Source organism: Melospiza melodia, chromosome 6 (genome assembly GCF_035770615.1).
Source record: "Melospiza melodia melodia isolate bMelMel2 chromosome 6, bMelMel2.pri, whole genome shotgun sequence".
In the NCBI taxonomy this organism is placed as follows: Eukaryota; Metazoa; Chordata; class Aves; order Passeriformes; family Passerellidae; genus Melospiza; species Melospiza melodia.
In genome coordinates this window covers 12,388,494-12,415,018 of record NC_086199.1, presented here as the reverse complement: position 1 = coordinate 12,415,018, position 26,525 = coordinate 12,388,494, and the positions used below count along the sequence as shown (strand labels likewise).

At 42.0% G+C, this 26,525-nt stretch overlaps 1 protein-coding gene across 7 annotated transcripts in view; it reads left to right on the top strand.

The window, feature by feature from the left end:
- The window catches only part of EVL (Enah/Vasp-like), a 144,775-nt gene that overhangs the window by 71,754 nt on the left and 46,496 nt on the right, over nt 1-26,525 (top strand). For all 7 annotated transcript variants that reach the window (XM_063159967.1, XM_063159968.1, XM_063159971.1 and 4 more), the window contains exons 2-3: nt 5,549-5,717; nt 12,337-12,514. In XM_063159967.1, coding sequence (XP_063016037.1) covers nt 5,549-5,717; nt 12,337-12,514 — 347 coding nt within the window. The remainder of the gene's footprint in view (nt 1-5,548; nt 5,718-12,336; nt 12,515-26,525) is intronic.

Below are 26,525 nucleotides of genomic sequence, written 5' to 3'. Positions count from 1 at the left end.
TTTATCTCTAACAAACTGATCTCAGCTATGGTCTCCGTAGAAGCCCAAATGACCTGACTATCTCGTGTCCAAAGGGTCTCTCAGGTTTTTTGTTCTCTAAATCCAGTGGTCAGAGAGAAACGTCCATTGATTCAGTTTACTACTGAAACACTTCCCCTGCATCCCAGTCATTATTGTATTTATTACAGTGAAAACTGTTAAAATGTTTAGCAAATTAGTATATTAGTGTTTGAAGTACACTTTAAAATGCTGCCGGAACATGACTTGTAGCTTTCCAGTTCTGAGGTTACACAGATCTGTACTGCACAGATTGCACATCTCTGTATACAGGATTTTGGATGTACATTAGCTGTTTTAGCTGACATTGAGAGTATTCTGTCAGCTTCTAAAATCAGCATCAGCAATTTCTTGCATGTCACGTTTAACCACACAAATGTGACTTCCCGTGGCAGCCCCAGTGTACAAGTAGAGTGAGATGTGCTAAATGACTTGTTCCTTATCCCCCACATTTTCTGGGCTGAAGTTTCATTCTCAAGTAAGGCAAGCCTAGGACTAAGTAATGTCAACAATTTCTCACACCAATAAGTCTGATTAGATCAGTCTAAAATAACTTTAATTATTAACAGTAAAAATATTGAGGGGGGACATGTGGGCTGGAAATTAAGAATAAGGTAAATGCTTGTATAAATAGCTAATTGCATTTTCTATGAATGAACAAGAAAAGAGCATCTTTAAAGGTCAAAGAATCATGAGCAGCTTGATACAAGGTAGATCTGTAATTGGTTCAAAGCATGAGATCTTGATTTCTATCAGGGAGCTTTCAGAGGGAAAAAGCTTTAGCTAAGAGAGTGTCTGTCCTAAGGACACAGCTGTGTCTGTAAATAAGGAAAGTGGAAGTGTCCAGGTGCACCTGGCACCTGACACAACTCCCACAGAATTAGGTGTTTGATCCCAATGTTAGCTGGTCGTGGATATTTGTTACTCCTTTTGTGAGCACGATTTGGTGACCCCCCAAAAGCTGTGTGACCTTGTCCTGGCTCTAGGAGCAAGCATTTGAGCCCTCTCCCATTGCCCCAGAGGTGTGAGCTCTGGTGGTTTGGGGCTGGACAGGGCTCCAGGGTAGGGCTGGGATAACCCTGTGCCATGCAGGCTCTGCACGGGCTGCTCCTCAGAGGGGGCTCAGGCACTCAGTACCAAGCTCTGCAAAAGTTTTACTCCTAAGAGGATAACAGGGTAAGTAGAGAAAACAGGTCAGTGAAGGAGCACAGTGCAGCTTGGCCACTCGGTCTGGAACGAGAGGGAAAAGCCTTAGAGACCCTTCAGAGCCAGAATCTCCTCCAAACATTATGGTTTGCTCTCTTCTTCCTGTTTATTCTCTGGGACAGGTCTTTTGTGGTTCCAGCCTGAGCTATTTGTATATTTGGATCGCCCACTGGGCTAGGTAGTACCAGGCCACTGCTTGTCATGTGACAATTCAGAAAAAATACAGGTATTTTCCCAGGAATCCTGGTGTTATCTATTCCATTTGTGGCTCTTTTTTGGCTATAGATCTTGGTAGTCTTATGCTTACTAGAAGCCAGGAAGAAAGGACTGCATTTTCAGGTTCTGAACAGATGGAAGAGGAGAGGAGTGTTATTCCAGGACAAAGACACCTTCCCTGCAGCACTGTCTCAAAGTGCTGGGCAAGAAAGGTCAATGCTGACCCTTTCAAGCAGGGTTCAATCCAATTTAACCAATCTGCTGATTTTTTAAGATTAATCTTACACAGAAGAGATGGATGAGAGTGGGTCAAAATGTATCACACAGAAGGAAACAAACAGTATTATCTGCAAACTCTTTTTCTTAATTTACAGTTTTGTAGTATTGAAAAAATATTCTATAAATCTCAACGATGAACATTTGATTTTAAATATCACCTGTGAACAAAACTAAGCAGACTTTCTTTAACTTCAGGCAAACAAATGGTACTAGTGCAGAGGTTTGCCTTCCCACAGATGTGATGCTTTCAGAATAAACAGGGGTGAATATTAGGATTTGGGGTCCCTAGGAAGAACCCCGTCCCCTCCACATTTAAATAAGATGACTTTAATCAGCCCCATAGTAAAGTGTTGCAAATTGGAGCAGATGTTGGGGCACAAACCTGAACAATTTTGTAATTAAGACCTCTCTATGATTCAATTTTTATATATTTTTATACACAATTACCTATGGTGGGAACTCAGGTGGATGAGTCTGACTGCATGTTAAAGTAAAATAAAATATCAGTAGGAGAATTCCTCATATTTGATGTGTGTGAAATTTGGTGGACGTCCAGCAAATGACAAACTTTCAATAACTTCTGTGTATTAGGAAGATAAACCAAGTTCTAGAAGTGTGCAAACATAATTTTACATGTAAATACTAATATATAACAAATTCTTATCATGGAGAAGGAATGTGGCTACTCAGAATTGTGTCACTAAGCACATTTATTACCTGTCACATGTAGCTGACCATGTGTGGTCCTAAAAATAACCAAAACTTTTGCTAGACCTTAATGAAATCACTGGTGCTTGATTTGTGTTTAAAATAATGTACAGAGAGTAATAGAGAGATTCTCAGTGAGGTTTATAAAGGGAATATTTTCTTGCTGTTTTTAGAGAAGCCTCTTAAAGCAGCAGTGGGACAGTTGTGCCCTTTATGCATGGGAAGAGTAGAAAGTCTTCAGGATAAAGAGTTACTAAACTCTTGGAGTTGTCTCACTCCATTTAGGGGGAGGCAGCAAGCTAGCAATGGGTCCCTGGAGGCATTTTGGATGCTGAAAGATTGATGAAGTGCTTTGCAGGAAAGGATTCCCCTGGTGTGCTGTTTTATGTTCCTTTCTGTTATTTCACTGGGGGCCAGATAACAGGCTCAGTCCTGTTTCCATTTAAATGAATGATGAAAAACTTCCATTGACTGCAGGAGAGCAGGGATGGAGCTTGGTGTGCTGTTGCTTCATGTCACAGGAACAATTGGCTGTCGTGCATCAAACCCTGCTCCTGAGGTCTGTGTTTCAGCCACAGGGCAGCAGCAGCTCCTTTGCTGCTGATTTTGGTGGCAGCAAAGCCTGGAGGCCAAGTTGCTGTGTCTGCTGGGATCTGGGAATGGCACAGTGAACAATGCCATGTTAAGGCACCCGTGTCTGGATGGTTAGGTGTAGTGTCTGTTGGAAGTAAGGATAATTTAATGAATTTTGACTAATTTAGCAGCTTGTGGTAATTGTGGATTCCCAAATTCATCTGAAATGGAGACAGTATTGTTCTGATGAAGGCAGTGATGTGCTCTTGCTCACTTCAGTGTACAGCAGGGCTTGTAGTGCTTGGCAAGGCTTGAGGAGAAGGACGTGGTGTCACACTGGCTGAGTGTGACTCTCCCAGGAACAACATTTTCCTGGAGCTCCTGGCTCCTGGGCAGGGCATTGCTGTGCCCTGGCAGCTGATGCTCCCCTCGCTCTGGAGCTGGAGGTGGCACAAGGCCCCTGCTAGCAAAAGCAGGTCTGGAGGATGCAGGCAGTGCTGCCAGGCTGCAGCTCCTGCAGCAGCTGGAGGATTAGGCAGGCTGGAAGGAGCTCAAATCCCTCAGCTGCTCGTGTCAAATGTGGAGGAGCTGCCACAAGACATTAGCTTACCTTAAAAAACAGGGGGGAGAGGTGTTTGCTGGGTAAGTACATCAGCAAAGGTGCAGCTGTTCTCCAGGTATCTCACAAAGCAATAGCAACTGGTGGATGAGCTGGATTTTATGAATTCTGAACAATATAAATAAAATCATGTTTTGTCCTTCTGATCTGTATATATTGCTCTGGTAACAGAATTTAGCTGTTTCTATGATACGTAATAAAAATACAATTTATTCTGAATTTTCCTACCTTGTTCTTTATAGAGATGTCTTCTGGCATCATTGCTCCCTCTATAAATGCTGTGAGGACTTTCCAGGCTTTTGCTCACAGCCGGGAGGAGGCCTGTGGGTTACCTGGAGGCTGTGTAAAGTGATTGACAAAACAAGCCAGAGTCAGTAGGCTTTAGTGTACCATGGGGATACATCTGCCTTGGAAATCTTTTTGAGACCCACAGGTCAGAAAAGATTGAAAATTGCTGCTGTAATCAACCCAGATCCTCTTAATACTTGAAGTAACGTGCTCCCTTTCATTAAAATGATGGCAGTGATGGGGTCAGGCAGGTTTGGGTGTGCAGCAGCTGGTAAAATTTACAAGTGGTGTAATTTGGCACAGTTGCAGTGCAGCAACATGGTTTGGCATCACCCAGGAACTTCTCCTGTGTGTGTGTGTGTGTGTGTGCGTGCGTACTAGGGAGGCAAACCCAAATCAAGAGGGAGGAGAGGGATTTGTGTGCAAAGCGGATTAACCACTTGCTGTTGCATTGTCAAAAATTATTTAATATGGCTTGGGCTGAGGAAGGGAGGTATGTATATACCTATATATTGATCTAAAGTTAACAGGACAGTCATGAACCTAAAGTTTTTGCAGGACATAGATCTCAACAGTTTCATGTAGATGCACTAACCGAATCATAAATGCATAAGGTGCATTATTTGCTTGTTGAAAATCCCTGTTACATTTAAGACCTCAAAGCTCCAAAATTTGCAGGATTAATTTTTTCTTCAACTTGTATTTCCTCTGGTATAAGAAAACTGGCTGGGAGATCAGGAGAGTGGAACTGAAATTCTGACCTGTATTGACATGTCACAGCATTTGCCAGTGGCATTTATTGCCCTTGAAGGGTGTGTTTTATTATGATTCTCTGTATGTATATTTCTCAGGATATGACTAACAAACAAGAGCTAATGTACTGAGGAATTTCTGTGACTTTAAAGGAGAAAAATACTTATTTACACTATACAAAACACTGGTTATATACTTTAATGCTGGCATGCATCCAGGTTTGTGGATTCCCCTTCCCCACTTTCCTTGCTATGAGGATGAAGGAGAAAAGAGTTCCTGTGTGTTTTTCTCTGGGTATTCTGGGACTTCCAAGTGCGTCAGCAGGTCTGGGAATTAGGCGTCAGCTGGATTAACTTAATTGATTTCTTCAGTTTACCTAACATGGCTTTTGCTCCAAGGTCTGCTATACAGTTTGAAATGTATAACTCAGCTGTGGGTGTCACGTTTGTTTTGTCAGCAAGCTGTAAAATATTGCTAGGTTTTCATACAAATGTAAAAGGCTTCGCTTGCCAATAGATACATAAAATAAATAGAGCATTCATGCTGTTGGACAGTTTTCATCATGTTTATGTGATGCAGGTTATTTCTCAGGGCTTAATGTTTTATATAAAATAGATTATTGGTTCAAAACAGCAGCATACAGGAGGTTTTAAAAGTCTGTGAACACATAACATGTCAGCTTTAATTTAACAGAGCGCATTCAAAGGATTAGCAGATCTCTTATAAAACATATGTTGAAAGTAGTACTGATAGTTTCTGTTGGTTTTTTTCCTCTAGAAGATTTAAGTAATAAGCAATAAGCAGCAAATTCACTCTTTTCTTTCCTGATTTTTTTGTTTTTCTCCCCAGTGAACAGAGTATTTGCCAAGCCCGAGCTTCAGTTATGGTCTATGACGATACCAGTAAGAAATGGGTGCCAATCAAACCTGGCCAGCAGGGATTCAGCAGAATCAACATCTACCACAACACGGCCACAAACACCTTCAGGGTAGTTGGAGTTAAACTGCAGGATCAACAAGTGAGTAACTACACCAAGTTTCCTGTAAATTAACCTTTGATCTCATTTGGTAAGCTCAGTTCTATACTTAATGCAACATTTCCTGCTCCCTGCAAGGTGTCTACTAGTCTGTTTATACTCCAGCAATTCAGGTTTTGTATCATTTTTTTGCACACACAATATATAATAATAATAATAATAAATTATTACTGCATATTTGAAAAAAGAATGTTTGGTAGATGGCAAAGAGATTTAAATGTTATTTCTTCCCCCCCACAATTTTTTCTTGTTAAATCAGTCTTATTCACTCTGGAGGTTTTGCTCTCAGCTCCTCCCAAATTACTTTTTACTTGTTCTTAGCACTATATTAAAAATAGAAATAAAAATCAATTGTTCTGCACTGCTGTCCCACAAAGAGTGGTTGTTACGTTGCTGTGATAAGCAATTAGTTCCTTGTAATGCACTTTAAAATCCTAGGTGCACACTGTGATCTCATTTACAGCAGACTAATTTTGCAGGCCCTTCTTGGGTATTAAAGGAATAATATGGGATTTAGATTATCAGAACTGGGATCAGACCCCTGTTGGCCACCAGAGCACGATGCTCAGCCCAGGGCTGCCACAGCATAGCTCCAGCAGCCTGCCCACCTCTTGTGCTCCCCCTGGGCCTTCTGCATGGCACAGGGATCAGGAAAAAGTGGGAATTTTCCCCCTGGGAAGGTGAGGCAAGCACTGCTGCTGGTGTGACATTGGCAGGGGCAGGGCAAATCCAGCCAAGCTGAGCCAGGTCAGGCCAACCCAGAGAGCAGGAGCCAGGGCACCACCACCTCTCAGCTGCCACCAGTGTTGAATGGATTGATCTGCTTGTGGGAATGCTGATGATCCTCAGCTGACAGCTGTAAAGGTGCTTGGGCCAGCTGGAAAAGTTACTCAGGTTCCTTACTGGAGGTGACAGTGACTTTGCTACACCATGCCTATGCAGAGTAATCATTCTGAACAAGAAAAAGCAGAACAAAAATAGGTGGGTTTTGAGCACACTGGTTTTCAGCTCCTTGCAGTGCACTTTTGAAATATCCACCAAAAGTTTTGCGACTGCTTTTATTTTTTTCTGTAGAACAAAGGCATTATATGAAAGCAGTTCCATTCAGAAATAGAAAATATTTTCAAAACTAAATGAAATACAGTGTTTTCTTAGTCAGTTATGAAAGCCAGTACTGCTCTGTCCCAGGCCATGCTAGTTCTTCATTTTACATAGCCAGCTGGTGAATGTAAATGATTTTCATGTGACTGCAATCTAAGAGGGAACTGAATAGCTGGTGTAAAAGAAGCAGAAGTCCTAAAGTCAATATGTATATATGTAAGGGAGACTAAGTACCAGAGGTCTGTCTTAATCAGACTATGCAATTTAAAGAGTAGGACATAATAAAAAGTCAAACCTTAAGCTGCATTTTGAACATGCTTTGTGTTAACTGTAGTCTTTCATTTGCTTGCAAATGTTCCAACTTATGAAGATGCTGCATGTTATCTAAAAATCATCTCAGTTCAGAAGGAAACAGGTGGAAGAATATATTTCTCTAGAGTTTAAAGACTAAAAATCCTCTTTTAAATAAACAGAAAGTATAGTTGCTTACCTTAGTCACCTAAAACTGCCCTTAAACAAAGTGTTCCCTTTAAATATGATTATAAAAATCCAGTATTATCAATAAAATCAAGACAGCAGAGTAGTATTCAAAGGAACACTCTGAAAGTCTCAAGATTCAAAATTTAATATATTTTATATGAGTCTCACATAGAATCATAAGCTTGCTAGGCTTGCTAAGCATTTGCATTTAAAGAGAATAGAAATTTATTTCAGTTTAAATAATTCTCTTTTCAAGCCATTTCATGCTTGCTCTCAGGTTCTGTTAAATCTCACTGAAACTGAGGCTTTAGTGAATCTGTTGATCTGCCAGAAAAGACATATTTATCTGAAAAGGACCAATTTTCAGCTAAAATGTGATTTGGCATATGATGAAGTTAATGAAGCTACACAGATTTTTGAAGAGTTGAGAAGCTAGTTTAAAATATGTCATACAGCAATACCATGGAGGAACAATTTAAAATTTTTTTACAAACTGTTTGTCAAGGTACAGACTGGAGTAATTGTGGCTTCATCCCTGCCTGACTTTATTTCCCTTTTAATTTTGTTGCTTTATATTACACCTCTAATAATATCTCTCTTTAATTTTCATCCTCTTTTTCATTTTCCACATATCCTCTTCTTGTCTTGTCTCTGTTTAGCTGTCTTTCTCTTTTCCATCCCTTTTTTGGTGCATGTGCTGTACCTCATGACCCTGTATTCGTGTTCTGTGTACCTTATCTCCTCATCACCCTATCTCCCTCTCTAACTGACAGTGTCTGTAGAGTTCACCACAGGTGAATGTAATTGGTAGAGCAGCAGAGCTGGAGCATCATTCTGTCTCAGGAAGTGGCCACAGCTCTGTTCCTGCGTGTCTGGGAGGTGCTCACCGCGTGTGGTGGCTGTGCTGGGTTACAGAGCAGCCGTACCTGAGCTCCCTCCCTGCTCTGCACAAGGTGCAGCCTTGCACAGGCTCATGCTGGCCTGAGCAGGAGCCTTCAGAAACCCCCAGGTGCTGTCCTGAAGCTTTGAAGTCATCACAGGGGCCAGAACTGGTTTGAAGCTAAGGCCAGATCAGTGTTACAATCACTCAATGTCATGAGTTTCATGTTTCCTTGAGGCCTTCACTTTGGACATGATGTTCAGTGAGGTCTTTTCCAACCTGAGCAACTCTATGATTCTGTGATTCTTGAAGTCAGCAGTGGCAATCATGTCTTTTACACCCATGTTGCAGCTTGCCAGCTGTTGTTGTTACCTGGCCTGTTGTAAAGGTGACACGTGTGAACTTCCAAGTTCCCAAAGCTTACAAGCAGTAGCTCCCCATTCCAGAGTTCTGATCAAGTGAAGGTTTAAAATTAGGACTTAACATCAAGTGATGTCAGATCAGCGTGATCTCATCACCCAAAGGCACGAGCTGAACAAACAGGCGGGGAGGAGGGTGCAACTCAAAAGTGAATCACATCTCCTGAGGGGCTGGTGTGCTCATGTGGCTGAGAAGTGAATTCAGGGCCTTGGGCAAGGTGAGACATTTACATGTGAACCCAAGCCAAAACTGAAAGAGGGACAGGATTCTTGTGATATTAGCTAACCACGGCATTTGAAAAGAAAGAACCAATTAATCACTGTTGTAACTTATTAGAACTTCATCAGGTTTGGGCCTGCCTAGAGAAGTAAAGAATCTGGCCTCAGCTGTAGCAGTGTTTATGTCCTTGCTGTTTCAGCAGTCATGGCTGCTCCCTGAGAGATGCGCCTGAGCACTGGCAGCATGGCAGGGCCCAAGCTGCTGAACCATTCCACGCTCTGCAGAAACAAGCAATTGTCCTGTCCTGGTTCCGTAAGCAGGAGTATTGGCAGTGAGGCTTGTGTGGGAACCCTTCCCATGATCCTGGCTGTGAGTTACACCTCAGGTGTTGCCCTGAAGCCCACCCTGTCCCCTCCAGCCCCATTCCTGTGAGTCCCATCGGCCACCACCATCCTCACTGCTCACAGCTCCACAATCAAAAGGAAATTCTTCTTGCTTTTGAGCTTTTTTACACATTCTAAAATTCCCTGTTGCTCCCAGGGAGCCTACACCTGAAATTGAGGTGAAAGGGTGAAGGAGAGTACTGGGTAGAAGTGAAGCAAATCTTTTTGTTTTAAACATTACAGTGATGGGAACATTTAAACATGCCAACATAATGATATGCATGACTGGTCTGTGAAACTCCTTGCCACATAAGATCATTGAAATACAGAATTTAACAGGCTTCAAAACAACACAGGCATTTATATCAGTAAGATATATGAGTAAGACTACATTGTTTCAGGATATAAAATACTAAAAGAGGGTTGAAAAGGAAAAAAAGTGGCATATAAAATGTCATGTTTCAGCTTTTATGTCAAATTCTAAGGGAAGAGTTACAGGAAGAACTGTTTGCCATGGACAAATCCGTGATTTATTTCTTCAAGACTTCTGGTGAAAGCTCCTCCAATTCACCTCCAATTGTAGACAGCAACTGAAGATTAAAAGATGAACTCTTGGTCTGCTCTACCTGGCAGATGTGCTCTCTCACTGACATACGAAGCTTTAGAGCAAAGATCCCTTAGAAGCACCTGCAAAAAACCCCCATGCTTCAAACAGAGAGACCTTCTTTATTTTAATTACTGCTCTGAAGCACTTCATTATGATCACGTGCCTTGTAGAGTCTTCACACCATCTGTACAAGACACCTTTGTGCACTCATTCTTCACAACAGCAGGAGATCCCCTCCTCTTTTTTTCCATTTTCTATAAACACAAGCCAAAGGAGATAAAAATGAAACTCTGGCTATTTTAAGTTTCATTTCCCACTGATTCATTTCTCAGTAAACTCTGCTTTGAGTTTGAAGACATGGTATTACATGTGTGGCATCCTGATGATTACTGAAGGTCAACATTCACATTCTGTCTTTATTCAATTAAAAGGATCTAACCCTCAGAACAATGCAGATCCTTGGAGTTCATTGGAAGCAGGTTTTGAACAGTTTACCTGACTTCCATTAAACAACTTTTGGCATAGGTTTTTACAATTCCTGCCTTTATTATACAGCTGCACTGCACCCTCTGGTGCTCTTTGGGCTTTGATAGGGGTGTCCTTTGAAACAGAGGTTTCTGTTAGTATGTGAGAGACTCACTTTGAAAGCCTGGTAGAAGCTCACAATCTTTCTAAACTTTTCCTCAAAGATACTGCCTAAGCCTTCCCTTGCTTGGTCTACTCAGAAATGGTTAGAAGACTTAAAAATTGGTCCATGTTAAAAATATTGGTGTAGAAATCCAGGCATGAGTCTACTTGATGCTCAAGAGACTCTTTGAGTGTGAGAAACATTGGTACAGGCTCTCCCATTGCTCAGTAGATGAATGGGGTGGTGTTCTCATTTTTCAAGGAGAAAAGGCTATCCAAGCTGTCAGATACAAGAGGAAGTTCATTTCCTCTGCTGTGACCAGTTTCCACTTCATTCTGGTTGGTGTGGGTGTCTCCCCATGCAGCACGTTGGTGATGCATTTCCCAGTTCCAGGGGACTAATTCTTGGGAGCCTGCACACCCAGTATAGGGCTGCATCTTCCTTTGGCTCACAGGTTCTCAATTTCTCAATGAAATGTGTCCAGAAAAGCCCAGTGTTGCTTCCCACTGCATTTTCATGGAGCCTTAGTAATGATTCTGGTTTGGGTGCAACAGCTGGATGATCATATTTGTGCCTAAAGCTAGACCAAGGACTCAAAGACTATCTTCTACATCACTCTCTAAGGCTCACTCTGTAAGTAAATGAATCGTAGAAATAAGAGTCTATCTGTAATCATCTTGAGGTCTAATGGCCTCTTTGTTGGTTTCCAACATTTTTTGTATATTAATAAAGTTGCAAGACATCTGTTAACTGTATCAATGAGACACTGTTATCCTTCAAAAATGCTAATGTGATTAAAACAATTTGTTCCTTATTAGGTGCTCATCTAATGTTTCTCTGCCAGTTTAAACTGGCAATCCACTGAAAATTCCAAACTCAGAGCTAGGAGTTGTTAATCTTTGAAATTAGTTTTTAAAGTCTGCCCGTACAATTAAGAATTGTCAGACATCTACCAAAGATATTGTTGGACTAATTACATACACTGAAGCTTTTTAGCTGCAGTCATGGTGTTAACAGAAAACTTTCCAAAAGTCTGGTCAGACTGTTAAAAAAAAAAAAAAAAAAAAGTTATGTTTTCTGGTATGTGGGGTCCACCTCTAACATAAATTCCGTGTACAAAGTGGTACAGTGGTGCAGTGGACATTCCTGCCTCCCCACCATTAGCTAGCACAGCTTACACTTCAGCAGTGGAGGTTTCTGTCTGGATCCCAGCTGTACTGTGTAGCTGGGTGTCCCAGTGCCCTGCCCAAGGATAAACAGGGCATTGTATTAAGCAGATTAAATTTCAGAAAAAACAGCCTTCTGCTGCAGTCTCCTCTTACCTGGAAAACACCACACGTACAGGAGGGGAGGAGGTGGGAGAGGAATGGTGGTCTGGGTTTGTCATTGCCTGATTCTAAAGAAAAAACTAAGCACAAGAAGCTGGTGGTGATCAGACACACGGGAGGAGGAAAGCAAAACTGGTGCAATGAGTCAAACATTTATGTGCTATAGGGCAAGGTTAGTGCCAAGAGCTCTGTCTGGCTCTTTTTCTAACAATTGTGCATGATCATCCTCCAAAAGATGGAAACAGCTGCTGGCCCTGGCTCCTGACAGCTGTTTGCAGCATCTGCACAGCTGCATCCCGTGGAGGTGCTGTAAAAAGCAGGAGCAGGTAATAGATTTTGCAAAACTGGCTTGCAAGTCCCCGAGGCTGAACTGAACTGTTGTAAATCTCACCCCCAGATGTGAATTTTCTGTCACTGAAACAAACACTGCCTTACTGTGCAGCCATGTAGGAGCTGCCCTAGGAGCTGCCTCTCCCCATTTAGGCAACCTTCACACAAGGGTTGGGTGGGTTTTTGAGCTATATTGTTAATCCTTACTTCTGTTTCAAATCCCAGGTAGTGATTAATTACTCCATTGTGAAAGGACTGAAGTACAATCAAGCAACTCCTACCTTTCATCAATGGCGCGACGCACGGCAGGTCTATGGCTTGAATTTTGCAAGCAAAGAAGAGGCCACCACGTTCTCCAATGCAATGCTGTTTGCTCTGAACATCATGAACTCACAAGATGGAGGTAAATTAATCTCTGTTAGTCTGTGACATTTTAACATGCTCGTTACCAATCACCTAGTGCACTTGTATTGGATATTATGCCATTATAACACACTTGATAATAAAAAACCTTGGCCTTTAGAGCAGTGTTTGCTGTAGTATGAATTGCACATTTTCAGATTTTATTTCCCTTTCTGCTCATTTTTCATGGTGCCTTAACTCACCATAGGAAATCAATAGTTATTTGGGAATGCCTCAGCAGGCAGGTAGCCCCACTGATTTATGTGGATCTGCGTATGTGTTGTTTTACGTACAAGATGGCAGAATAAAACTTTAAGTAAACAGAAGCTAAAATCTGAAGTAAAAAAAAAAAACAAAAAAAAAACAGAAGCAAAAAACTTTAAGTAAATCAGAAGCTAAATCTGAAGTAAAAGTAGTCAAATCTGACAGGATAGGACTCAGAGCTGATATTTCCAGTGTGTTGGAGCAGCTTCAGCTATTGGCTCTTGTGGGTCAGCTTTCCAAAAGAGGAGTGTGAGGCACCTTGGTTATTGAATACTATATTGACTGTAAAAGAACTTTGTGGTCAAGTTTGCTATTCTGTGAATTTGCCATTGCATTAGCTTGAACTGGGGCCAAAATAAAGCCTTGGTTTCTCAGTGGAAACCAGTTTCTGGTTTGTGGTATCTGGATGAAGCACTGCCCTCAGTTACACGTTTATGACCTCTCTGCAGCTCCTGGGCTGGGAACAGAGCAGTCCTTGTGTGGTGTCTTTCCTTTTGTTTGTTCCTGCAGAAACACACACCACAGCCTTATTTTCCTTTTGCAAACATGATGAGTCAAGGTTTGCATCATGTGCTGCCATCCAGGTTTCACTGCAGTGTTCAGTGGGGATGGACAGCAGCTCTTCAGAGGGAGATTGTCCCCTGACAATCTCCAATACACAAATATCTCTTACTGAAAGGTGTGCTTGTAATGTAAGAGTTCAGATTTTTTTATTTTGCTCTTTCTGCTCTATTAAGCTGGCAAATGCAAAACTCATCAAAAATCAAGCCGTATTTCTAATTCTTATCTATATTTAGAAGTACTGGGTACTTAATTCTGCTTTCTTCATCTTCAACATTTTCAGCTGTAGTTGTGCCACAGCAGGAGCCTTCATGAGGAAATCTGGCCCAGATTCACCAGTCCTAAACTCACAAAAGTCTGAAGAGTTCAGAGCTCTTTGGCTGCTCAGATGTGCCCACCCCTTTTAGACCTCCAAATTTGGGTACTTTGACTATGGTCGTGCACAGTGATTGGTTTAATGTTTGTGATGAGTCTGCCTTTCCTCCAAAAGTCCCTAAATTTGGGTTGGGTTTTTTTCCCATCTGTCTGTTTCTGTCAAAGGGAGTGAGGTTTGTGCAGGATTTTGAGTTTGCTTCAGGGAGGTGCCTTGTGGAAACACAAGTCTCAGGCTAAGAAACAAGAAACTGCCTTAAATTATGTTAGCAACACCTAGCAATGAGCAACAGGTATTTTTAAGAAAGTATTTTTGAGCACTTGAAAGGCCTAATAAATTTCTGAGAGGTTTATGCATATACAGCCAGGAATAATTCACATTTTGATTTTCTTTGGTATTTTTTAATTCATTTCCTTAGCACATTGAAAGTGTGCTTTAGATGCTGTGCAGGTTTAAAATCCAGTCCATGCTGAAGAGCTTGTATTTAGACTTTGTAGTTGTCACATTCAAAGACATGAATTGGGCCACAGATAAAAAACTTTATTTTCTGGACAAAAAAGAATGGCCTGGTAAACATTCAGTCCTCAGCAACCCTTTTTGTGTCATAGATAAAGTGTTAGAAGTTTCAAAGATTGCCAGTTGTCCCATTCTTTACAGCTGAATTTGTCAAAAACTGACATTTTGATTAAAGGACATTTCAGGGTTTTGGGTTTTTTTTAAAACCTCTGATTGTATGAAACAAATTCCAGAAACCCTCATTTTTAATTTTTTTTTTAAATGATGGAATTTATTTGTAGAGGTATTTCTCTTTAATATTAGCTACACATTGGTAATGGATTAGAATGAAGCTTTTTATGTCATCATAAGTTTTCCCATAAGTGCAGTGATCTCAGCATGCAAATTGACAGCAAAAGTACATAATGGATATAAGGTATGAAATGTTTTTTCATATCTCCTCTTCCAGGCTTCTATAGCCCTTAAGCTTTTGTGGGCATGAATTAATGTGATAGGAATTCACACAAACACACATATCCATATATCTTTTCAGGCACTGCCACTGCCTGTATCCTCCATCCCTTCTGCTGCCTGCATGCTGCATTAGGGCCTGCTTTTTTCATATGGAAAAATCATTAGGAAAAAAATGTATTTATTATATCTATGCATCCATGTTTTAAAGGTGCCCATGTGCTTATGCAGATGGATGGCAGCTTTAAGGGGCTCATTTGTATGCCCAGAACTGCTCATACACTCATAAAAAGCTCAACCAAAACCACAGGGTGAAACAGAGGCTCCCTCTGCCCCATTCACAGGGCAGCAAACCCTATCTGCTGTTCTGAAATTGGAATATGCTGTGTGCACTACTTGGCACATGCTATTTCTAATGTTTCGTTTTTTCTCACATTCCCCACTGAGACATTATTACATTTGATACTGCTGATCCTCCCATAGTTGAATAGATTCTGGCTTCCATGGCTGCTTCTCCCTTCATTCTACCACCCACTTCCATAAACTAAAATTAATCATGGTAGACTACAGCAGTAGATGTGAGACTGCATCATATCTTCAGCAGTTGTGGAGTCAGGGTACTTTTACACTTTTGAAAATAACTGGTCTTGGCATAAAGTAATGGTGTGAGGTTTGAATGGTGCATTAATCTGAATTAGCTGAAAAAATGGTAGCAGTCTATGTTTAGGGGAGTTGGAAATAATTTTTAGGTAGTGATGACTTTCAAATGACTGGGTCACTTCAAATGAACACACAGTTAGTTATGAGCTAGTGGTGAGAATTACTGCACTGTCCCCCTTCTTCAAGTGAGAAAGAACAACCACAAGCACTGATCTCTGTCCTGACTGCATGGGACATGAGTGAAAACTAAACCAAGTGCTTTGTTAAATGCCAAAGGTTAAATGGGTGGCATCAGTCCTACAGCCAGACCGTGTTTACCCAGGTTACATTACAATGTTGGGGCAGGTGTCTTCCCAGGAGTGCGACACCCCAGAGTTTGCAAAAGTTGGGAGAAAAGCCATAGCCTGAACTCTGTCTGGCTGTGTTTCTGCAATGGAGGTACCCATAGTCTCACCCATGGGGATGGCTGGCCACCTTGCAGGTGTTCCTGTTCTCAGTGCTGTGGTGGGAGCCTCTCCCAGCGCACGTGCCCAGGGTGGGCAAAGCAAGCCTTGAAAGAGGTGAACACAGACCTGGCTCATTCTTGTGCTTTGTAAGGATGCTGATGGTTAGGTCAGGGGTAATCCAAAATCAGAAAAAATGGGGCTAAAACCAAAATAATATTACAAATATGCGCCATCCTTCCTTTAGAGGTTGACAGCTGCCTCACTGAATCACAGTTTTTTTACCTGCCAGCTTATTTATGTGCCTAATTAATTTGATTTCCTTTTACATCTCTTTAATCTGTTCTTCCTTACAAACAAAAGGAGAAATGTTGGTTCTGAGCCAGCCTGCAAAATGAGAGCAAATGATAACACCGGTAATAAGCAAGTCAATCTCTTGCTTACAGTGCTTTAATGGTGTCATTTAGTAAGACCATTAATATGACAAACAACTTGCCATTTAATTGTTTTTCTTTAATGGGTGTCCACTTTGAGAAGTCAGACCTTTTGCTGGCATAACTTACCTGGTACAAGGTAGTGTGTCACCAGCTAACTTTGACATCTGCAGCCAGGTTTCACTGGGGCAGAGCATCACCCCTTCCTGCCCCAGGAGACTGTGGAGGAATTGTGCACAGATCTTGCCCACAGGCTGTTTGATATTTTGTTGTATTCATATTGTTGTTATCCTATTTCTAGAGTCCCGTGCCTTCTGAGTGGTTTTCTCACACACAGTTCTTCACAGCAGCACTGCTCCTGCTTCTTCATCAGGGCTCCTCCAAGGCTCTCCCTGCCCAGCCAATCCACCCCCTCTTATCCCAGTTATCTTCATTAGCCACAGCTGCTGCCCAGTTAAGGACACCACAGCTGCAGCCCATTTAGAACAACTAGGATCGGGGCAAGGCCACTTATACAATACATAGATTTTACTAGGACTCCTACTATAACATTTCATGTTTTTTGGGGCTTACATCCTCTTAGATTTGCCAAGTGCAATGGCTGGTGGCAGAGCAGCATGGTCATTGGAGCAGGACATAATGTGAGAACATTAGCAAGCTAAAATGGGCAAGTTCTTCCTTGCCAGAATTGGGTAGGAAAGCCAATGGTGCCTGTAATGAAGGTAACTCTCTGCAGGGCTTAATGGAGCCTGTGATGTCTGTGCTTCTCCCATGGAGCTTACACTTCTAGGAGAGAGGGAATGTGAGACTATTTTCTCTCCTTTCTTGTTCCCCAGTTTTCTGGGGATGGGCAAAGGGATTCTTCATCTTTTTCTTTCTTTATTTGCTCCCTTCAGACATTGAGTCCCAGCTGGTTGCTGGCTACACCTGCATGTTCCCATGTCACATCAGGGGACAGTGGTTCAGCTTTGTGGCTTGGCATGACCAGCTCTGAGGGCACCTTGGGCTTCCATGGCTTAAAGACTTGGAACCTCTAGGAGAAGAATTAAGACTCTGATTTGTGCTGCTGGTAAATGCTGCCTGTGACATAGTGAATATAATGTACTGTGAACTTCTGCTTTTCTTTTGATGTCTGTGCCCTGGGGACTTAGATAGTTATTGTTGACTTACAATGTATGAAAACTCCATTTCTAAATGTAAACACCACATGCTGAAATGCCTTGTGCAGAGTTAATCATAGTTAGAGGTCAGCTGCCTTATCTGACTAAGAACAGAGACTTTGGACGAAAGCTTGAAACAGGAGAGAGGTTTGAAGAAGATTAATAGTGATTTATTTCTTTATTTATGCCTTGTAAGAAGGCCATTTTCTTGTTCTAAGTGTCTTACAGACCACACAATACAGACATAGGTCATGGAGGGTGCAGAGTTCAGCCCTGTGCCTTCAGCTTCAGACCCTGCCTTGCCTCTGCAGGGAGGATGTTTTGGTAGAAGGATTGTTCCTCACTCCTCTTCCTCTGGTTAGATCTGTTGCCTTTTCCACCACTGTGGATTATTTTTCCTTGATTTTATTAAGTTCTTGGGAGCTTGATATCTTTTTCCATTCCTTCAGTCATTCTGCTCTTATCCTTTCAGAAGTGATGGCATGTCTCCATTGCTGGGAGGAAGTTCCTTGAAAAACACTTTGGAGAAATAAAAGAATAAAGCTTTGATTCATCAAATAGGAGATAAACTGGCAGAATGTACCATACATTCTCTCTCCTAGTTAGATGCCCTAAGTATTTGCAAGGTTTCTGTCAGTGAAGGATGTGTGTGAAGATTATGGTGCACTGGATTTCAGACAAAAGTGTACACAAGGTTTTTTATATTTTTTTCTAATATTATATCGAGCTCAGTATTTTTTCATTAGCATTTTGACAGCTAGTCTTGCATCCCTCAGTTTTTCAGTGGCACTAAAGTATAACTTCTGGGAAATTTAGTCATCTTCTACAAAGCAGTGTCTGTTTTATTTGATAATATTGCCCCAAGACTTCCCAGCACCACAGAGGACACAGTGTGGGAAGACAAAATACTTCATCTTCATTACAGCACTGCATAATACATAAAATAGCTCATCAATAATGAAAGGGACCCACCACAGAACACAATGCCCACTTGCAGCCAGCTGGTTCCAAAACTGTGCTGGGCTAAAGAGATCTGTGCTCCGTGCAAGGTGCTTTGCATGCTGCACTGTGGACTCATTTCCCACACTATCAGGTGTGTTGGTGCAGATTATAAAGCCCTGAGATGGTTTACTCTGTGCAAATGTAATTTTTCACAGTGCTAATAACACTTAAGGATGTGTGTAACTTCAGCTGGCACAGACATTGCAGAACCATAAGCATGCATTCTGCTGCAAGTCTTTGAATCAAGTCATTCCAGACATTGTTCCTATTTATAATCTAGGCATACAGAACTTGTAAACAACAAACTTTTGGACTCACTGGTGTAAATATAATCCATGTGGTCAGACACCTTGGGCTAGCCAAACTAGCAGCCTGCAGGCAGTGGTTAATTGGGTACATGTGAAAAATAAAAAATATCTGCTTCTTAAAAACACAAAAGTTTTCCCAGGGTAATAACTGTTTTCTGACTGACATCTTTCAAAAACACCAGAAAAAGGCTTAGAGAAATAAATTTCACAATGTTTCCAGACTCATGCCTACACCAGTTTCAGTATCAGCTTTAGTCACTCAGAAATGTTCTGCAGATAGGGGGGTTTCTGATCTAAATTGTTGTGCTTTGTAAGTCAATGAAGAGGGAGGGAAAATTCAAATAAGATGATGAGCTTTTTCCTTTCATCTGCTGCATTGCTTTCTCACTGAAACCGTTCCAGAAAAGTCCACGTGACATACAGAATCTTTTAGAATATTGCTTACTCTAGAAATAAATTCCTTCCTTTGCCAGTTGGACAGGGATGAGCTGTTACCCAGCAAACCAGGTGGGAATTTATTTTCCTGCAGCAGCCAGTGAAAGGCTGTGAGGGCAGGAGTCCCTTGTGTCCCCAGCTGTAAAATACCAGCTCAGCCACAGGACCATGCATTGTGTTTAATTCCCAAAACTTCTTCTTCCTGTGCTGGGGGAGGATGACAGTCCCAGTACAAGCCCTCTGCCCAACTTTCCAAAATAACCAAACTTCTCCTGGAATAATAGGCACTTGCTTGCAGGCTTCCCCTGCCTGCCAGACTGCTCAGGTGCCCTCTTCTCAGGTTAACCTGGGCTTCCTAACTGGATATATGGCATTCCACAGGATCAAAGGTGGAAAGGACTGAGTTGGAAAGGACTCACAAGGATCACCAAGTCCAACTCTGAAGTGAATGCCCATACAGGCATGGAACCCACAACTCTTGCATGATTAGCATTAGGCTCTGACCAACTTCTAGGAATCTGGGTACATTTCACATTAAGAGAAACATGTTTAAAGACAGAACTGGAAGAAGTTGGCCCAGCCAGGAGAAGGAGTGAGTAAAACTGGTTAATCTTTTGTATTAGCTTGGCTCCAGCTGACTGGAGCCCAGGAGGTGAATTGATTGGCTGGTGAATATATAAACTGGGATTACAGACTTCTTTCAATGCTAGAACTGTAAATTTCATTGCCATTATTCATCTGTCAGGAAGTATCAAAGCGTTATTTAATTATTCTGCTCTATAGAAGCAGGCATTTTTTCAGCTCAGTTTTTCAGTCCCCCGGATGGTAGGGATCCAGAGCAGAAAGTTTTCTCACAGTGTCATGCAAATACAGACCCATGACACGCTGCCTGTGCCTCTCAGCCCTTTCTTTCCTGCAGGACTCCATTGAACCCTGCTCAGAGCCAGAGCTGCAGCAACAAAAGGTGCCCCTGCTCTTTGAAAAGCATTATATACCTAAAGGCTCTTGAGTCACTTGCTGATGCTTTTTGCTGTGCTGAACTCCTCTGCACTAAATCAAAACCACTTCAGGAAGGAAACTGTGTGTGGGAAACAAAACTGCTGAGAGATTTAAGAGAGACTTGCACACGTCGACTTGTGCTAGCAAGATTCCCTTGCACCATTGCCTTCCAACCCCTGTTTTTCTGAGTGTGCTGCAAACTGGAGAAGCTCCCAGAGCTCAGTGATAGAAGATTCACTGTGGCTTTTTTACTAGAGTATAGTCAGTGGCAGAAGAATATATTATCTTAAGAAAAAAAATAATTATCAAAATCTAACAAGTCCATTAATTTATGTGCAAGCAGTATGGGCCAGATTTTGGCAAGTGTTCATTTGGAGACCATTTATAGAATTGTTTGGGTTGGAAAGGACCTTAAAGGTCACCTAGTTCCAGCCCCCTGCCATAGGCAGGGACAATTTCCTCTAGATCAAGTTGCTCAAAGCTCCATCCAGCCCTTTGCTTCTTTTTATTTAATAAATTTTCTGTATTCTCAGCTAAGAGCCAAACTCTATAATAGTTTGTCTCTGCACAGTAACTCCCCTAGCTGTGATCCCACTCCTAGCAGTCAGTAATGTGTGACCGTGATTTTCCTGTCAATGGAAGTATATTTTTCACTATCTGCATCTGTAGCACTGGGTTTTGTACCTGAGCTGGGATCTCTGTGTGGCCAAGAAACAGTAACAGAGGCTCTTGGTACAGTCAGTTATGTATTAGGTGTCCCTAAAGGCAAAATTCATCCCATTCTCCCTCTCTTTCTCATCACTGGCTGCACAGAATTGATGCTAAGAACCTGTCTTTGGTCGCTGACAATTTTATTATCATCTTCTTACTTTCTTATTAATGAAAGAATGATTTCTAATTATGATGTAATTAATTAGTAACTAGAATGATAATGAAACCTCTGGTTTAACAATAATAAATTAGGGACCTGAAAACTAATGTTCATAAGGTGTATTTTTAGTGGTGCTCTGTGGATTTCCTTGGGACAGTCAGTGAGAACTCCCAGGAACACATGTGTGTTGTGCATGTCCATATGTGTGTTCACATGAGCAGTGCACATCAGATTTTCACTTTTCTGCCTGCCTGAGCTCTGCAAACAGATGGGCTTTTTGCATGCAATCTTTTTTTATTTTATACCAGAAGTGAATTTGGGAAGATATTCACACATATATTAGATTGAAGTCAGGAATAAGTTGCTGGGCTAAGAGGAATTTTAGGAAGATATTCACATTTTTTTAGGAAGATATTAATATTTTTTTAGGAAGATATTTCACATATATATAGGTTGAAGTCAGGAATAAGTTGCTGGGCTAAGAGGATTTTTCACTGATAAAATTGGTAGTATTTTGAATTTCTTTTTTAAACTATGCTGCCATTATGTGATAGTTCAGTGTGCAAACAGCACTCATTAGAAAGGTGTTTGTGGTCAAAGCAGTGTTAGGACCAGGGGACTGTGCAGGGACAGCCAGTGGTGCAGCTGGGGAGGTGGGGCAGAGCCCTCTCGGGCAGCAGGCTCAGCTGAGGGAAAGTCTGCTTAATTCCAGTGAATCCCCATATGCTGCTGCCTGCAGAGCATGTCCAGCAGCTTCTCCTGCTGGCTGGTAATCCCTGGGCAGCTCACACAAAGTCTGCCGTGGCCTTCTTAGGTGACTCTCTGTGGCCATCCAGCATCTTATTTTTCACCGAGTCGGGGAGTGGGAAGCTCTGGGTGGTGTTGCCTTCTGCAAGCAGAATCTCAGAGCCCTGTGGCAATGACTTCTGTTAATTCCAGTGGAGCAACACAGCTGAAAATGGGATTCATTTAACTGAACTGCAGCCATTTAAATGCTAGGCAGCTAGTTTACAATAATTGCACATTTTGGGGCAGGGAGGTGAGTGGCTGCAGTCTTGTGCTGCTGGCTGGTGGCTGCACAGTCCCTGCCACACAGCAGGGAGCAAACTGAGAGATAGAATGGAGCAATGTGGAGCTGTCCTCCTGCAGCTCAGGGAGGAAATCATCTCCTAAGAGGTGATTTTAGTCCTCCAAGCATCCAGCCCTTGCCCTTGTACGTGCTCAGCTGCACAGCTGAGGAGCGCACAGCGTGATTCAGGTCCTGATGGCGCCTTTGAAATTCTGCTCCACCTCTGCTGACAAAAAAAAGCCAAACCCTGCCAAGCAATCACCGTCAATCAGATTTGCATGGATTGCTTTATCTGTTGGTCTTGATTAGTATTCCGGAGATCTGAGTAGAAAACATGAATTTTAACCCTGCTTCCTCCAGTGCTGGTTTCCAGGGACTCCCTCTGCTGGTTCGAGCAGCGCCTGGGCAGCGTGTGAGCATCAGCTCTGCCGTCCAGCACGCTGGGAGAGGCGAACCGAAGAGTATTTTGGCTTTTTTCACACCTTTAAAAATAAACGTGGGGTCAGAGTCGCTGAGGTTATCACCTCTTTTGCCTTCTTGAACTTGCTAGGTGTGCATTGCTCGTTCTTGGCAAGAAATGGTGCATTGCCTGCAGCGTGGCAGGCTGAGGGGCAGGGCTGCAGGCACCTGTGTGCTGCTCCCGTGCTTTGCAGACAGGAGCAGGGGGACGTTCAGAAGGTTGGATCAGAAATCCATTGTCAGAAATCCATCTGAATATGGACTGTCCTGCGATTTAATGGATGTCCCTTCTAAGGCATTTTAGATTATGGAGTATTTGCTTTTTCTTTTTTTGGCTTACCGTTGGCATTCATAATAGAAATGACTCTGCACATTTTAATCTGGGTCCCCAGGTTCCCCTGCATCATTTACAAACACACACATTGCAGTTTCACTTCTCAACATGCTTTGCCAGCAGATCTTACAGGATCCTTGCTAAATGCAAAAGAAAACACTTTGAATCAGCAAAACAGCAGGGCTAACTGAACTTGGACAAGAAAAAAGAGCCTTTCAGTGTCCTCTGGAGCCTGCCAAAGCACTAAGTGCTGGTGATGACCTACAAGGGTGGCACATCTAATGCAAAAGCTGGCAAGAATTACCATGCACAGTGCAGCAGGAGGGGCACCAGAGGATCAGGGATGGAGAGGTGAGGGATGCAGGGAGCCAGAGGCACTGGAGATGCATGGACCAAGAGTGTGGACAAGTTTCTGGATCTGCAGTGGAGGCAGAAGGCACCAAGAGAAAGCTTGGTTCTGGCAGAGTCAGCAGGAAAACTCCTGACTCAGATAAATGAGTAATTTATCCCTAGTTTGTGGAAGGAAGAGAGATTTGAAAAGTGTAAGAGAGGTGAGGATGCAAAGGGAAATGTGCCTTATGCTTCCTGCTGATTGTTTTATTTCTCATCTCTCTGACCTTTCTGATTACTCTAAATATGATATTTCAGCTTCAGAGCTAAAGCTTGAAAATAGATATTTGGCTCTTCAGATGAGCTGGCATTTGATTTCTTTTGGTTTTTTTTGGTCTGTGCTGTAACATTCCTGTGAGAGCACAGAGTAACTATGGGTTTTTTAAAGCTATTGCAATGATTTTCTTACAGGCGAGATTGCCCCTGGCTGGCTTTACATTATCTCATCAGCCTGTGAGTGCACCCCCAAATCACCTCTTTCTGCTTGTCAGAGTTTACTGGTGCGTCCAGAAATTGCCCAACAAGGGTCATCCTGAATGTACTTCTTGTCTTGCACCACATTACATTGCAGTCAGGTCTTTCAGCACCGCCGTATTTTTAAATAATGTTTTCCCTGACGCTGCAAATGGTGCAGAACACTGTAGAGGCAGACAGCCCCCAAAGTGAGCTGGAGGCAGGAGCTTTGGTCAGCAGGCTGTAACACACAGGGAAGCCATTCTACAGTGAAAAACCATTGCAGAAACCTCAGTGTGCAGAGCTGTGTCCTGGTGGGGCTGCAGAGGTCGGGGCGATGTCACCAGGCTTGCAAGGGTTGCAGGAGTGGAGAGATAGACAAGAATCTTGACTCCATGATCAGAAGGCTGGATTTATTAATTTTATTATATATATTACATTAAGACTATACTAAAAGGAATAGAGAGAAAAGTTCAGAAGCTTGCTATGCTAAGAATAGAATAGGAATGTATAAACAAAGGAGCTCTCTCTGATTCTGTCCCAGAGAGAGCTCAGTCTTAATTGTACAGCCCTTAATTGTACACAAGCAACATGGGCCCATCACAGGTGCACCTGTTGCATTCCACAGCAGCAGATAACCATGGTTTACATTCGCCTTCTGGGGCCTCAGCTTCCCAGAAGGGGGAAAAATCCTAAAGAAAGGATTTTTGTGAAAAGATGTCTGTGACAGGGCTGGGGGCATCAGTGGGGCTGAGGGGGCAGGAGCTGCTCTGCTCTGCAGGCAGGACTGCTCACACATTCCACTGCCATGGCTCCATCCCCTGGAGTGCCTCTGCAGCTTCTCAAGTTAAATTTCAGACCAGACACACCAACTGGACTTTTCCTCTAAAGTGCCTCCAGCCTGGGGAGCTCGCTGAGAGGTCTGCACCAAGGGTTGTCAAGGTTCTCTTAATGGGAACCAAATTTTTTTCCCCAGAAATGGGTTACATTCGGTTGTAGTTTTTATTTTACTAAAATCAAAATTGAACTTTCAACCTTCCTTAAAAGATGAAGTATGTATTTTGTGTTCTGAAATTACATTTTGCTTCACTTTTGGTTTTCAAATGCACACAATGTAAATTACCATATTTGGTTATTTTGAAGGCAATGAGAAAGCCCTAGCTTTCTGATCCAAAATAAAGAGAAATTCAAGCTAAACATTCTTTTGTGTTTCCATTTTGAAGCTCAAATTCATGGCAAATTACAAAACTAAAAAGACACATTTTATTTTTAAAGATGAGAGGAAACATTGTGATATTTTTAAAGAAAAGGAAGATTTTTTTAAAAATGAGAATCAAACCTCCATACATTTCTGTGCAAGTTCAAACATTGTTTTTAAACTGAATTTTAACATTGAGCCCCAAAATTCTACCAAAAGTTTATTTTTCATGGCTGCACTAGGAACAGTAAGGCAGCAATGAATCCTGGTCAGCAGCATCTTGAATTATTTGATTTCACATTATTTTTATTACATTTATTTTTAGTGTCAAAATTAATTTGCAGCTAATGTGAGAACATTAGCTATTTAAACAAAACTGCAGAACATATTGTCAGCTTTCACACTACATAAATTACACTGGTATTTTCTCGTATTACATGAGGAATAGTTACAGTAGAATGTTTGGGGGTTTTGCCATATCACATGATTCTGAAAGTATCTCTTGTGCTAATCAGCTGATTTTGGGGTTTCATTTTAATTGTTCTACAACACTCAGAAAGTGATTATGTCTTTTACACATATGTGCCTTTAAATTAGGTGGTTTTATTTCTTCCAGTTTAATATTGCTTGGAGATTTTTAAATGTTTTTCAATGGGCTTTCATCACCACATTTCAGTCTTCTCACTGAGCTCAGTGCCTACAGAAGTTACAGTTAAATCTTAGCTTCTTTCATTTTTTCAGCTGAAACTTGTTTTCCCCTCCTATGAGTTCCTGTTGGTATGAGAGCACTCAAGGATGAGCTCTGGTTGTCTCTGGGGCTCCTTCCTCCATGGCCCAAATTGTTCAGGGTTTGTCCTCTGCAATGGGTTTATCAACAGCGGAGATTGGCTGGGGCAAATTTAAATGAATCTTTTTTTTCTCCCTGTCAGCAGTGGTTGGTCTTCCAGAGCTTTTACTTAAGTGATCTGGTCATGTTATCAATGACTTATAATTCAAAAAAGAGCAAACCCAAAATCTGACCTGCTAATAGGGTGAAGCATAATGTCTGTGCTGGCTTCTTTGTGCACAGCACAAAGGAAACCCCAAAACAAAACAAAAAAAACCCAAACAAACCAACCAAACAAAAACTAAACCAAACCAACAAGAACAACAACAAAGTCCTCCCCACTCCAAACCAGCTGCTTTGGGATGGTTTATTTTCACAGGAGACACAGTTCTGAAAGGAGATGCTTTGGGAACCGATCAGGTGGTGTTTTAATAGGGCTGCATGTACAGGGCATGTAGGACATGGGATAAGAATTAAATCCTCAAAATTAGAGGACTGTGGCCAGTCTGATGGCCAGGAATCCTTGGCATGAAACTGTCTCTAGAAGAGAGGTAACAGCTGCACCTTGTGGGCTTGAAATGCCTTGCAGAGGGAAAGGAGCCCTTGGTCATGACCCTGACTTTCATTAAAGTCTTTCATTAACTGACTCCCAGAAGTTATCAGCAGGGCTTTGTCCTGTCAGATTAGATCTTTATTTTGGGGTGGTAAAGATGAGGGCACATTTACAATGATGATTGTGTAGAGAGAGTATTATGCAGGGATTTATGTTCATTTGCATGGCACATTAAGGCTTTATGCCGTGCCCTG